The following is a 13,224-nucleotide window of genomic DNA, read 5'->3' as shown; positions in this document are numbered from 1 at the left end:
AGGTTTAGGAGATGGCATTTTTCTGTTTATATTAAAAAAGAAAAAAAATCTTACTATAAGGAACAGGTTATTCGTGCTTTAAGTAGACTTCTGTTTCATTCCATGTTCTAATAATTTCCCAGACTGCTCTATTTTGTTCAGATGTGCTTCCCTGAATATTTTCTCAAAGTGCATTTCCTCCGCAACATGCTACAGGGTTAGTAGCAATCATCTTGTTCCAAATGGAAAATGAGACAGAAGTAGTGCAAGTACATTTTAAAATAGCATTGGCCTTTTCTTCCAAGCTCCATGGTTTCATGGGTAGATCAGCTCAGTTTCGTTCCCATCTGTGCCTCTGAACAACAGCGTTACTTCCTTTCTCAGCATTTGCAGCTGTAAAATGTGTGTAACAGTGGCTTCCTGTGTGTAGGTAACATTAGATCTACTGATGATAAGTGTTTGAACATAGTATATTAATAATATATTATTTAATCCATGGTAATTGAATATTCCTTGCACAGAGATCTAGTGCATACAGAATAGCTGGTGCTGTTGCAATAACAGTATACTGAGCAGCATGCATCTTTTTGAACTTTCTCTGAGTCACTGGAACAAATAAGATTCCCTAACTGTTCCTATATGTACTGAATAGCTTGTCACGTGTTCTTCCTTCCATATATTAAGATGAGTCTAGACTTAGAAGAAATGGAGGTGTATTAAAAATAGAAGGTGATGATTTAGACAGTATGGTTTCTGACAGTGTAGTTTCTTTTTAAAGTTGAACGCTTAGAAATAATTGTTACAAAAGATTACCAGTGAGAGCATTTCAGCATGCTATTGAACAATCAATACCTTCCAGTTACAGAAGCATTCTGTCATATATTTGGTCCTTAGAAACTGCTTCCGTTTTCTTAATGTTTTGCCACATAGCAGCATGTGTTTCTATCACTGACGTAACATGTATTTTTGCTTTATTTGCCTGTTGTTGTGATATTTGACAAATGTCTTTCAAAGTACAGAAGCATACTGTAAAAATCAGCTGGCATAAATTAGAGGATGAGCTAGATGACCTAATGACTGTTCTCTATTAAGTAAAATTTATAGCATGGCTTCTTCATAATTCTTTGTTCATCTTTCTCTCTCCACTTGCAAAAAACAAACAAAAAACACAACAACAACAAAACAATAAAAAAGGGAAAGAGAAGAAGGAAGGAGTGTACCTGATGACGAGGACCCTGAACCTGGAAACTCTGAAAATCCCTTCCAGCCTATAGCGGCTGTAATCTCTGAGGTATGAGAATATGTGGAAATCTGGATCATTTTAGACCTACTACTAACAAATGTCTGAGAGGTAATGAGAAAAACGGTTCATTTGAAAGAATTGTTTTAAATCTGTACACACAAAGCCTTTTTTTTAATCTTCACAGTCTTGTTTTGTGTGCATTGAATCAGTGCTTTCATGTTATGAAAATCACCTGTTGTTGATTCAGGGGGGAAAATATAGACAAAGTAAGATAAATGTATTATAACCAAATGATTGAAAATATTTGCTAATTAAACTAGTGGATATTCAGGAGTGGAAAATATTCACGGTTTATCAGTATCCAAAAAAAAAAAAAAAGGATATTAGGAATATAGGAATATTCTGCTTTTAAAATAACTTAAAATAACCTTCCTTTTATTAATAGTTTACTTCATTAGAAGTTGTAAAAAAATCAAAACAAGCAGACAAACATAAACATATATTGTTATTCTCATTAGAATGAAAAACAAATGGAAAAGAAGCGATTAAGGCTGGAGACTGAAAAGGCTACTGTTGTCTCAAAATCTCAAACAGAACAGGAACAAATGGATGCGCAGCAACTGTCAAGTAGCAGTAGCCAAAAAACAAATGATGGTAGACTAGAAACATGCAATTCTACAGCTACACAGCATTTGCAGCATGAAGAAAATGAACAACAAGCCTCAGAAAGCCATGACTCAGGTAATGCTGCTTCCTTTAAATTTTTCGTTTAATGTTACTTCTCATGTAATTTTTCCCTGTGTCTGCATTACTTTTCTGGACACCATATGGCAATTAAATCTTTTGAAAAAATACAAATGCACCATTAGGTTATTGTACTGAAAAAAAACCTATACTTTTAAAAAGCGTGAATTTGTTGGTTTAACTGAAATTGGATCTTTTTTTTATCATACCCAAATTGCCATCAGTAACAAGTTAAGTTGAACTTAAGAAAATTTAGTTTCCACATATTTTTTGCTTACATTTTGTTCTCTATAACAAAGCATGCTGTGAACATTGTACATTACACAAGCTTTTGTTGTATTGTACAAGTCTGGAGTGAAAAAGCTGATGCATCTCACCCCAACAACTGTATTAAACATGTTTAATTTAACATGTTTTCTGAATATCACTGTATGGTATGTAATGCTTTATTTCTGCTTGATATAGATAACAATAAGAAGAAAAATAAAAAAACAAAATTAAAAAGGGGCCACAGAGTGGAACCCATTAATGCAGAAGATGCTGCTCCCAAAATTCCTACACCACCACCATCTCTTCCACCAGGTAAGTGTACTACCAAACAAAATAATTGATGTCTCAGTTTGTGTTTTTTAAACATTTAAAATATTAATTTGTGAATGGCTAAACTAAAATGCCTTCATGCAGAGTTACGCTACTAAACCTTCCTCTCCGAGAAATCTTTGATGCAGTTTCGCACATCATGGTCTGAACTTTCAGCAGTATTGATTTGATCCATTTCATGGGGGGAAGTTGTTATTTTCACACGCGAAAAAATGTCTGACGCTAATCAATTTTTCATCAGTGAGTAGTCAAAATACCAGTATTTTTAAGGGTAGATTGGTTTATTTGAAAATCATATCATCAATATTCATCATATATGTATAATATATTACATACTTTTCCATTTCTAAATGCTTTGAATTCTCCCAAAGGGCACGGCTTCCATACTTGTTATCAGAATCAAGTGCAGTAGTGATGTGTTTTGACTGTCTTTTTTTCCCTTTAGTTGGCTGGGGAACTCCCAAACTTAATAGACTTCGAAAACTTGAGCCTCTTGGTGAAACACATCATGCTGGTAATTTAAAATATTTTGGGTTTTGAACTTTTTTAAAGCTTTCTCCATAATTCATGCACTTTTATATTCATTTCATTCTTCATCCTTTTTTTTAATTCTTAATGCCGATATTCTTTGACTGAAAGCAACTCTTTTGCTTAGTAGAAAGCATCTTTTTGATTTTTGAAGTTTTCTTTGCTTTTTTTTAGACAAAAGAATAAGTTTTCTCAGATTCCTTTGCAAAGTTTAAAGTGACATGGGATATAGAAAGCTATTTATTTGCTCAGCAGCATGCAACTAAATATAAAGTTGTATATGACAGCGTAACAGGGTCAGTTACTTTGTGTGCAAACACATATTGCTTTCAAAATGAAGATGTCAAGGTATTTTTCTGCTGTTCATTTGTAGACAGCTCCTCATTATCTATTGCACTGAGGACAGGGTTTGGGTTACCTAGACTGGAAAATGTCTAAGGTGTTAAGCAGAAAGAATACTGCAGAAACACTTAGGCAGGACTGCAGAGATCCAGCTGGGCTTATTGATTTGGTTCTGCACTGAGCTGTGTGATTGTTTCCACACTGATCTTATGATCTGATCTGGAACTGCTAATTACTTCACAATGATGAATCCAAATGGGCCCTGTGTATTTCTGTGGTTTTGTGAACTGTAGCTTACCTACAGCTGAATTTGTGGTGTGTAATCTGATAGCTTATGTTGCCTCTTGAGACAGTCTACACATTCTTCTACCTACTGCTTCTGTTTATGTACAGTTCTAAAAGCATAGACTATAAGCTTTTTGTCAAGGATTTTGAGTGTTTTTTTGTGTGTGAGAAGCAGAGCTAAGGACATGTGGGCACCCATGCATTAATTGCATTATGTTAGCAATTCCAAATAAGATACTGCAATCCCAGCTCTGAAAAGTCCAACATAAATTTGACTGCAGAATTGAGACTTCAATTTAAAACTTGGTTATTGGTCTGCCAGGAGAGATGTCAGAGGGAAAGTTTGAGATCTGTCTGGTGCTTTACTTTTGAAGAGCCATGTCCTTGAAAGTTCACAAACTGGTAGGAGAAATAGGTTTAGTAACTTTAAATGTCAAGGTTCAGTAGGTACAATATTGATTTTTCTCTTTATTGATGGCTGATATTATTTTTCGAGGACCACAGGTGATGTTTTTTCATATCACAAAGGCTGGAAGGGATACAGGTCATTTGGTCAACTCCAACTGCTCTAGCAGGGCCGTCTAGAGCAGGTTGCCCGAGACCATGTCCAGGCGGCTTTTGAGTATCTCCAAGGACTCTACAGCCTCTCTGGGCAACCTGTGCTTTCTCAGTTTTAGATGAGAAAGTCTTCGTTTTTCCTTAAATTTTTATTTCTCAAATTTTGAAAAGTCAAGTGAATACGGAGACACATGGAATAGCATGAGGGGAGGATAACCAAACTAAAGCTATGGGCACACTTATGCAAATTGAACAAAGAGAACGTTAGTTCAGGAGTTTATAAAGGAGCTCAATGTTTCTGTAGTGATCCTTGAATCATTTCAAGACAGGGTTAAGTTCATGTAGGACAGCACCATGTGGACATACCTGCTGAACTTCTGAAGCAACAGAGCTTCTCAGCCAAAGGATAATAAACTCACAAATAGTCAAAAGCTGAGTAAAGAGGAATTAAAATATCTGAAATTATATATTTATTTTTCACAGGAATGTAATTAATGTGCATAAAACGTATTTTGTAGTATGTTTCTCAGAAAATTTGAATCATTAAACTATCTTGCTCTTTTTTTAAGGAGTATAGAGAAAAGAAGGCAAGAAAGAAAATCCAGATAAAGAGGTAGGGAGGGGAAGAAAGGGAACAGGTGATATGTATATATATAGATACACATATATATACATACATACATATATATATTTTTAATCTGATCTGATTTTGTAGCAAGAGCCTGAGTAGAAAAAGGAGGACAAAAAATCTTAAGCTAGATTCCGTACTCAAAGATGTGTAAGCTAGTAACCTGAGATCTGTGTTTATTTAGTTTATTTGTGAGATAGAGATGATAATTCAAGTCTTTTGAAATCTGAAGATAGAATAAATGTTGGCAGGGAAACGATCTCACGGCCAGAACAATCTATTAACCAGAGATGTAACCACTGAGGTCAGAAGAAATTTAGAGTGCTCAGAGCTTTGCAAATGAATTCAAAACATTGCCTGCACTTCTCTCAGAGATTTGCTTTCTCAGGGATTTTGTTAACTAACAGAAACAGGGTAGAGCAGCAAAATGCGCTTATTGAGATATTTCCATGTTTCTTGTCACACTTTTTACCACAAAAAATAAAATAAAATAATAATTTTTAACAACCGGCCCTCGTGGAGTTCGAATGGATTCTCTGTCCTGATGCTCTTTCAAAGACACTTCAAATTTATTTTTTTTTAAATGAATGCTGTGGAGAAGTCTTTACTTTCTGCTTACATCAGCTTTTAAACAAAAATAAATAAATAAGTAAAAGTTCTTCATTAACCTCTCTTCTTCATCTGTTTTTGAATATTGCCATTTCTGGGGGTATCCCCCCTACTCACCTGCCCTGCCTGTCCATCCCTTGTGAAGAGCCTGTAACCATCCATCATTTTAACATTACAGTCACAAGCCTCTTCCCACCACGTTTTGTTTAGGCCAGTGATGTTGTAGCTCTGGGACTGAGCCAAGGTTTCTAGCTTGGTTTCATGTTAATTAACACGAGTGTCTTGAAGACACAATTTTCAGTTAAAGCTTACAAGGTTTTTTTTGTTTGTTTGTTTGTTTGTTTGTTTGTTTGTTTTTTTTTGTTTGTTTGTTTTTTAATTCCTTTATCTGGAGCTTTGGTAAGGCTTTCTTCTCTGTGGTTCTCAGATTCCTCAAGACGGAAGAAGAGGTGAACTGTTTCATCCAGCAATATTGAATTCTGTTGACCTCTCTTGCTTTGTCCACCAGTTAATGGTCACGTGTCTGTAAAGTCTTTGTGTATGGGGCAAATAAGCACCTACCTTCTTACAGACAAGGCTGAAAAAATGCAATTCCAGTCAGCTGTCCAGTGGGTGCTTGTGTCAGGGTTTAAACTAAGGTTGGTTGTGTCTGTAGGAGCAAGGAAAGAAAAAAACTATTGAACCTTTTGAAGTATTTAACTTAGTCTGCTTTTAAAATTTTAAGGAGCCTTGTTTATTCATAGAGGTTATTTTCAGGAATACTCTGAGTCCATATCCAAGAGTGCATCACTTAATCATTTGATAGTTCCTCAATGTAAAACCCTTATGCTTTAAAACAAATTCGAATTTTCCTGGATTTCTGCCAGTCCATGAAAAAACACAAGAATAGGTGTTTCTCAGAATTCATGTGCTTTCTAGTACAAGTCTTTGTTAGTTTAGGAGAGCAGTTACTCGTCTGATTTTGTGTTACCTTGTTATTTTTTTTTTTTTTTTTTTTTTGGAAGTAGCACAGAGAAGTTGTACTGACATTGCTGCTGAAATATATAAAATGAGCGTGGTGTGAGGTTAAAACAGCATACAAAGGTCTGGTTTTTAATGCTAGATGTTCTTAGTTGTAAATCTGTCTTAATGATTTAATGTGCAAACTGAAAAATGTGTTAGCGATAGGGTTATTTAGTATATATATTGAGTCATTTTTGTGTCATTCTTAGCAGAGAACATTATGTTGGATGTTTAGGCAGAGTTAACAGGCCGTCAATTCTATAAATCTTTAATTACACAATTATTTTCACTAAACACTGCAATTTTTTCAGTCATGGTAATGATTCTAGCACAACACTTGGTAATAAGTGCCTATTTATTGTCACTGGAGGATACATTTGCAAGAATGATGAACTTCTCTTATTATAGGAACTAAAATTGTCTGCCAGTTGTAAAGCTGTGTGCCAGACCTCAAGAAGCTGACTAATAAAGCATCCATTGTACAGGTTTTCATTTACCCGAAAATTATTTGTTCCACTGTTGCTTTTTGCATGCTGCTGTAACATTGACCTAGCTGAAGTCAAAGGATTACAACAGCATGAAAGTATTACCATTTTACTGATTAAATGTTAGGATAACTAAAATAGTTATCCTACATATGCGTACACGTGTTCTCGTAAGAGCAATGAGATCCAACTTGCTTGCTTTTGTTAACTTTAGCTCAGAGATGTGGTTTCAATGCAAGTTATTCTCAATATAGATCAAGTGTAATATAGCTTTTCTTAGAAAAATAAGATTTATTAACCGTAAATTTTGATGGCACATTGTTGAAGCTTTGTTGAGGAGGAGATTGTCCACATAACGGAAATTGAAATTTGAATGCTTCAAAAAGCTGCTTTTAATTTTTCTTGATTTCTATCTGCTTCCTCTTACCATCTTTCTTGATTTTTTTTTTTGTCCGTGTGTGTGTGAAATGCATTATGTGTACCACTCTGCATGTTTGTTTTCTTTTTTCTTTCATGTCACTAGCAAATGTTTGAGGATACTTACTTTCTTCTGGTATGTTTAATAACTTTTCCTTGAACATTTTTCCTACTTTAAATTACTTTATTAGCAGCAAGAGATACCTGTTATACCTCTATCTAAAATTTCATAATGTAGTTATTCAAGAAACTTTGTATGGCTATCAAAGTTAGATGTCATGCAAAAATAATAGCAAAATTTTGGATGCTGCCTAACATTATCACTTAAAAGTTTATTGCAATGCGTTATTTACTACATCAGCATTCAAATTTTTATATTTCATTTTCTCAATTGTTGTTTGTAAGCTTTGTATGTTTCATATATTTCGTGATGTTTGTAGGTTATTCTGGACGTAATTTTGCAAATGCTGATGCATGTATAACAAAATGTAATTAAATGCTGGTTTGGCCAATGTACCTCTAGACATTAGCACTAGGCCTGAAAGTTGCTTTGTAGGAATTAGCTCTAAAATAGTAGGCTACCTAGCTTTCATTAATAAAACAAGAACTTACTGTATTTAAACAGCCTCTTAAGCAAGGGAGATGGAAAATTACAGTTTACTGTGTTTTTGTTTCTGGCGTTTCTTATACAGATTTCTATGGAAAGCCTCTGCCCCCACTGACTGTACGCCAAAGACCCAACAGTGATACGCACGACATCATCGCTTAACTGGATCATAGATAACATCTAAAACATGTGGTCAAGAAATTATATTAGAAATGGGTTTTGCCCTTAAAGGAAAATTAAAAATAATAATAATAAAAAAGACAGTCTAGCAGCTTCTTGCAAAATAATAAGTTGGTAACGACTAAACGTGGAGTTCATTCTATCGTACTTGGTTGATCAGACTTCCTTTTACTTTTCACATCACCAGCTCTTCTTCAGGATTTAGAGTGAGTGCAAGAAAGGTCTGAGTGTCCATAGAAGCTCCTATGAACGTGGTATGGAATATGTATTGGGTTTACGTGTGAAAATACATAAACTGCTGTCTTTCTTCAGCTGTAAACCTGAAGAAAAATACTTTCAAGACCGCGATATGGGATTGTATGTTCTCATAAAGACCTTTCACCAGGTGCTGTGCAGTGATTGGTATTTTTGCAGCTACTAAATAGTTCTAAAGCATTTTATAAGATTCATGTATGTTAGGGTGAATATAGGCAGGTTATGCAACAAATACTGAGTATATTTTTTTAACTTTTGTAAAACTATTTGAAAATTTGAGTGGATGTGCATACCTACTACCAATAAGATAATACCTAGAAAGCATTGGAAAGCTGATAGCCAAATACATGCAAGTAGAACATGTTTGACTTTCACATATTTCTTGCAGTAGCAATACCTCTTATTAAGGATTACATTACCAGAAGCATATTTCCTGTCAGTCTGAAGGTGGGGGGGGGAAGGTAGAAAAGGGAAGTTTAAGGTAAATACATTTTATACAAAATTATGCTATTTGAACTGTCTGAAAGTTTTCTTATGCATTGTTTTCTTAGTTTTGTTAACTGAGTTGAGTATAGGTAATAAATTCAGTTTGAAAAAGAGCTGAATGTTGTATTGTCTATTATGGCATATAATAAAATTGCACATAGTGAAAGTTTTGCACTAATTCAGCCATCAGTTCTGATGGAAAACTGAATCATCCAATATGCATATGAACTCCAGCACTTTTTAATCTCATCAGTACTAAAATGCCATCTTGAAATCAAAACAAAACAAAACCAACTGAATTTTAAGGAGTTATATAATACTTCTATGTAGTGTTTTAATTTTACATTTAAAAAAAATACAATACAAGGGATAGGTAAAACGGGTTAGAATTGGATATATTCTTATTTATATTACGTATATGATGTTTTTCTTCTTACATTGGAGACAATCATTGGTATATTGTGTAAAGGGATGTAGTTATGCCACTTAATTACAGCAAGGATGAAACCACCATTCAAAGGTTTTTTGAAGAAGCGCTATTTGATTTTCTATTACAGTGTCTTCCATCATGTGATATTAACAAATGATTTTAGTAGAAGTTAAATAAATGCCATGGTTATATTATTCACTTCGACATTAGAAATCTTTGTCACATAACCCTTAGGTCAATGAGTTACACAAATATAAACATATTAATTGAATATACTAATTGAAATGACAAGATTAAGATTTTTTAAATTATGAGTGGAAAACATGATCAGACTTAAGAATATTAAGTTTGAAGTGGGTAGAGAGAAATATTCCAAGCTTGCAAATTTAATATAAAGATGAAACAATTTTATGTAACTGTCAGTACGGGAGTACTTTGTTGTATTCTAGAAGTGCAACGTGATTTGGTTTGATTATTCTCAGGATTTAGTCATTTTCACTTAAAACAAACATGATGATTAAGGAGGGGAGTGGGGGGGGGGATTGCATGTAAGTTTACATGTACAATCCCAGTGTTATTATTTTTGACTGCATTGCCACCTAAGTGTTTTGGCATAAAGGCTTCACTTTTGCTGACTTTTTTTTTTTAAACAGCTTTAGTTTCTAGAAATGTATTACCCTTTTACTTTAACACTAATCCAAAATAAATTAATAGAAGTCTATTAAAAATGAAGCTAAATACTGCTGTGGAAACAAAAATTGAGAAACTGAAATGTAAACTGTTGTTACTTATGTGTGAAATGTGTATTAAGCGTGTTGTGTGTGGACACATCAGTTTTGTTTCTGCTTTTAAAGTAAATTTGTACCAATATATGACTTAAGTACTAAATTTTTTTTCATACAAGTTTGTTTATGAATATGCTTTGTAATTATTTACTACAGTAGCTTTTTTTAGTACTTTATGTTACCTTGACTTTTTATTTGCTCATGTTTACATTTATGTATTGAATAAAACTAATGCACAGTATCAATCTTTCCCGTATTATCATAAATTTCCCTTTTTTAAGCAAGTATAATCATAAGTGGTTAATGTCTACAAGTCTCACATTGCTATCATGTACAAAACAGATACCCTATAGATGGAATCTTTGCATATTTTGACAAATGCAGTTTGGTCAAGTTGAGAATGTCATGATAGATTGACATTAGGATATATGTATTTGTATACATTTAACTTCTATGATAGCATACCTAACACATGAGAAGGTAAGTTGAAATTTCAATATATTTTAATTGTCAGTGACCTCATTTTCAAAATGCACCAGTACATGCAACTAAGAATATTTCTACTTAACGAATGGTAAGCATACAGAAATATGCTGCGTAAGCAGAACACTCTGCATTGTGTTTGTGCAACATTTTAAGTACCTTTGAAATACTTTGTTCAGAATGTAAGTTACATCTATCTTCTGAGGTAAGGAACAGTAACTTTCCTAAGCTGAATTAGTCTGAAAAAGTAACCAGTGCTTCCAAGTAAGTTATTCTCACCCTCATATTCCTATTTAGCCAAAACCTAGAACCCACGGAAAGGTCAAAATTTAAAATTTTAAAGAAGGACCCTACTTAAAGTCTTAAAATAGAGAATAGTAACTGTAGCTAACCAAAAAGGTAGGTATGTTTGATATATGTTAGAATTAGCTTCGTGTCTGTGCCATGGTCTCTCTATTTAACTTATTCACAGTAAGTGAGGGACATGCCTACTGAGGTGGAGCAAAAGTACTGCGATTTTAGTGCTTAGATAATCTTGCAAGATTTGTATTTCAGTCCCGCAGTACTGAATGCTTTAAAGGAATTGCCTGCAATAGAAAGCTGATGCATGCTTTCTAAGAGTCCTCTTGTGAGCCCTAGTTGTGAGGATCAAGATGGAAGGAACACTTCTGCTATTCACCAAAGCACTGGTGAGTTGAATGTAGCCAGCAAACCTTAGGCACATAAGTAGCCTCACTGGCTATCTACAGGCCTTGGAAGCCTGTCCTGTAGCAGGCTCTAAACCCCTGTTATATCACTTTCTAGGCTATGACTTTTGCATGGGTTTTATAAAGGACATGGGCTTTTTTGTTTCCTTTGAACTCAACTCTCCAGATCGTCTGGAGGTGCATCTATCACTTAAAATTGGATTTCTTAGTTTTGCTGTGGTAGCCAGTGTTTATCCTGAGAGCAGTTACTTTCAGATACTGATACCACACAGTATGTGGTACCACACAGTTCTGAATAATGGACAGTAACAAAATGGACAGTAACAAAAGCAATGTCTCCTTTTGTAAAATAACATTCAGCCACTATTTATTTTTTCACTCACATATTGCAAAATGTAATTAAAAGCATAGTACTGCAATTTCAGGATGCTATTCCGAACACAGCAGCACTGCTCATTAGCTTTCTAGCCTCTGGAACTGATCCAAGTTAGAGTGTTTCTGTTACTTTGAACAGAACATATCCCATGGTATTTCAACAGACGCATCCTTTAATGAAGAAGGTACTAAAATTTAAAAGTGAGTGAAGTTTGGAGTCAAATTTATACTAGGACAGAGGAACTCCTCCCCTTCACCCCACTATTCAGATAAACCATTATTCTCTTACCCAGTATGACTGGCAACTCTTACATAGTAGCAAAACCCATGCTTTTCACAAAATTTTAGAGAACTGATTAGCAAGTAAGTGTATATTCCTCGGTGAATATGAATTTAACATCTTCAAGTTCTCTTTGTGTTGGGCTAGTGGAAGGATTGAGACAGCAGGGAAAGCGGAGTGAGTGTAATAAGGTTAGATTTGTGAAGATCAACAAAGCCAATGGAGACCTGGGTAGGATAGCGAAATAATGATTCACTGGCAAGTAACAAGATAATAGACTGAAGGACTGGGGAAGAGCAGCAGACTCAGGTTTTTTTTAACTGTTTACATGCACTTAAAATTTGTTTAGAATGGGGTAATTTTTGTCCCCTATATTTAAGCAAGGGTGTCTCTTTCAACATTTTTTTATATTTTGTTAGCAAAATTAAATTACCATATATTTTTTATTGCATGTGTTGTGGGACTTGGAAGAATTATAATTGCAGAGAATGATACTTCTATACCTGTTTTGTCCCGTAGCTGGTTGCACAATTCCTATATCAAAAACCTTTCTTGTTTCCTTTCACATGTATTATGTAGGTCTACGTGTATGTTTCATCTACTGGCTACTTTCAGGATGCTGATTGAAACATTCCATATCATCCTTTAAGTTTGATGACGATAATTTGCATGAGGCTTGCATGAATGTTCTTAGTCTTCATTAGTCAGTGCCTGAAACTCAAATATTTATTTATATGACAGCACTCTTGCCTTTACCTTTGCACCCTTTTCCCTTCTGGATTTTAAAGGCCAGCATCAGCACCCAGAAGCTGCCAAGGTAGCCAGTAATAGAAAACCATTTTTGTGCGTATTTTTTAATTTTCCAGTGATTTATTAGCAGTAACAGAAGATGAAACTAGAATGGATCTCTGACGTGGTTTGTATAAGGTGGCTGAGTAGCCGCGTGGTAGTCACAGCGCCTGTAAGTTTGGGCCAGCCGGGAGCACAGGGCTGCAGACAAACTATTAGCAGGGAGGTCTGATGGGGGCTGGCGGCGGCAGCTGCAGCGGCATTTTATAAATTGGTAACTCCCGGCCCCCCATCACCCTGCATTAAGCCTTCCACTGCAACACCCGAAGCCCTGCTCCCGGGGCGGAGGAGGAGGGCGTTGCGCTCCCTAACCCCACGCTTTCACCACACCGCCGCCCCCTGGCAGGCCCACGGCCTCCCTCTTGCC

At 35.1% G+C, this 13,224-nt stretch overlaps 1 protein-coding gene across 3 annotated transcripts in view; it reads left to right on the top strand.

The window, feature by feature from the left end:
• The window catches only part of ARL13B (ARF like GTPase 13B), a 49,347-nt gene extending 38,988 nt beyond the window's left edge, over positions 1 to 10,359 (top strand). Inside the window, exons 7-11 of one of the 3 annotated variants that reach the window (XR_014619140.1) lie at positions 1,174 to 1,270; positions 1,741 to 1,963; positions 2,432 to 2,548; positions 6,927 to 7,003; positions 8,113 to 8,220. Coding sequence is in view for 2 of the 3 variants with exons in the window: in XM_084301933.1 (XP_084158059.1) it covers positions 1,174 to 1,270; positions 1,741 to 1,963; positions 2,432 to 2,548; positions 3,012 to 3,080; positions 8,113 to 8,189 (583 nt within the window). In the remaining variant the exon portion in view is untranslated. Of the gene's footprint in view, positions 1 to 1,173; positions 1,271 to 1,740; positions 1,964 to 2,431; positions 2,549 to 3,011; positions 3,081 to 6,926; positions 7,004 to 8,112 lie in introns of all 3 variants that reach the window. The other 2 variants (XM_084301933.1, XM_084301934.1) reach the window with 2 other exon arrangements.
• Positions 10,360 to 13,224: the final 2,865 nt, after the last annotated feature.

The sequence above is a fragment of the Netta rufina genome (genome assembly GCF_964035555.1).
Source record: "Netta rufina genome assembly, chromosome: 1".
NCBI classification, from domain to species: Eukaryota; Metazoa; Chordata; class Aves; order Anseriformes; family Anatidae; genus Netta; species Netta rufina.
The sequence above is the reverse complement of the archived record's forward strand: the minus strand, read 5'-3'. Positions and strand labels throughout refer to the sequence as shown.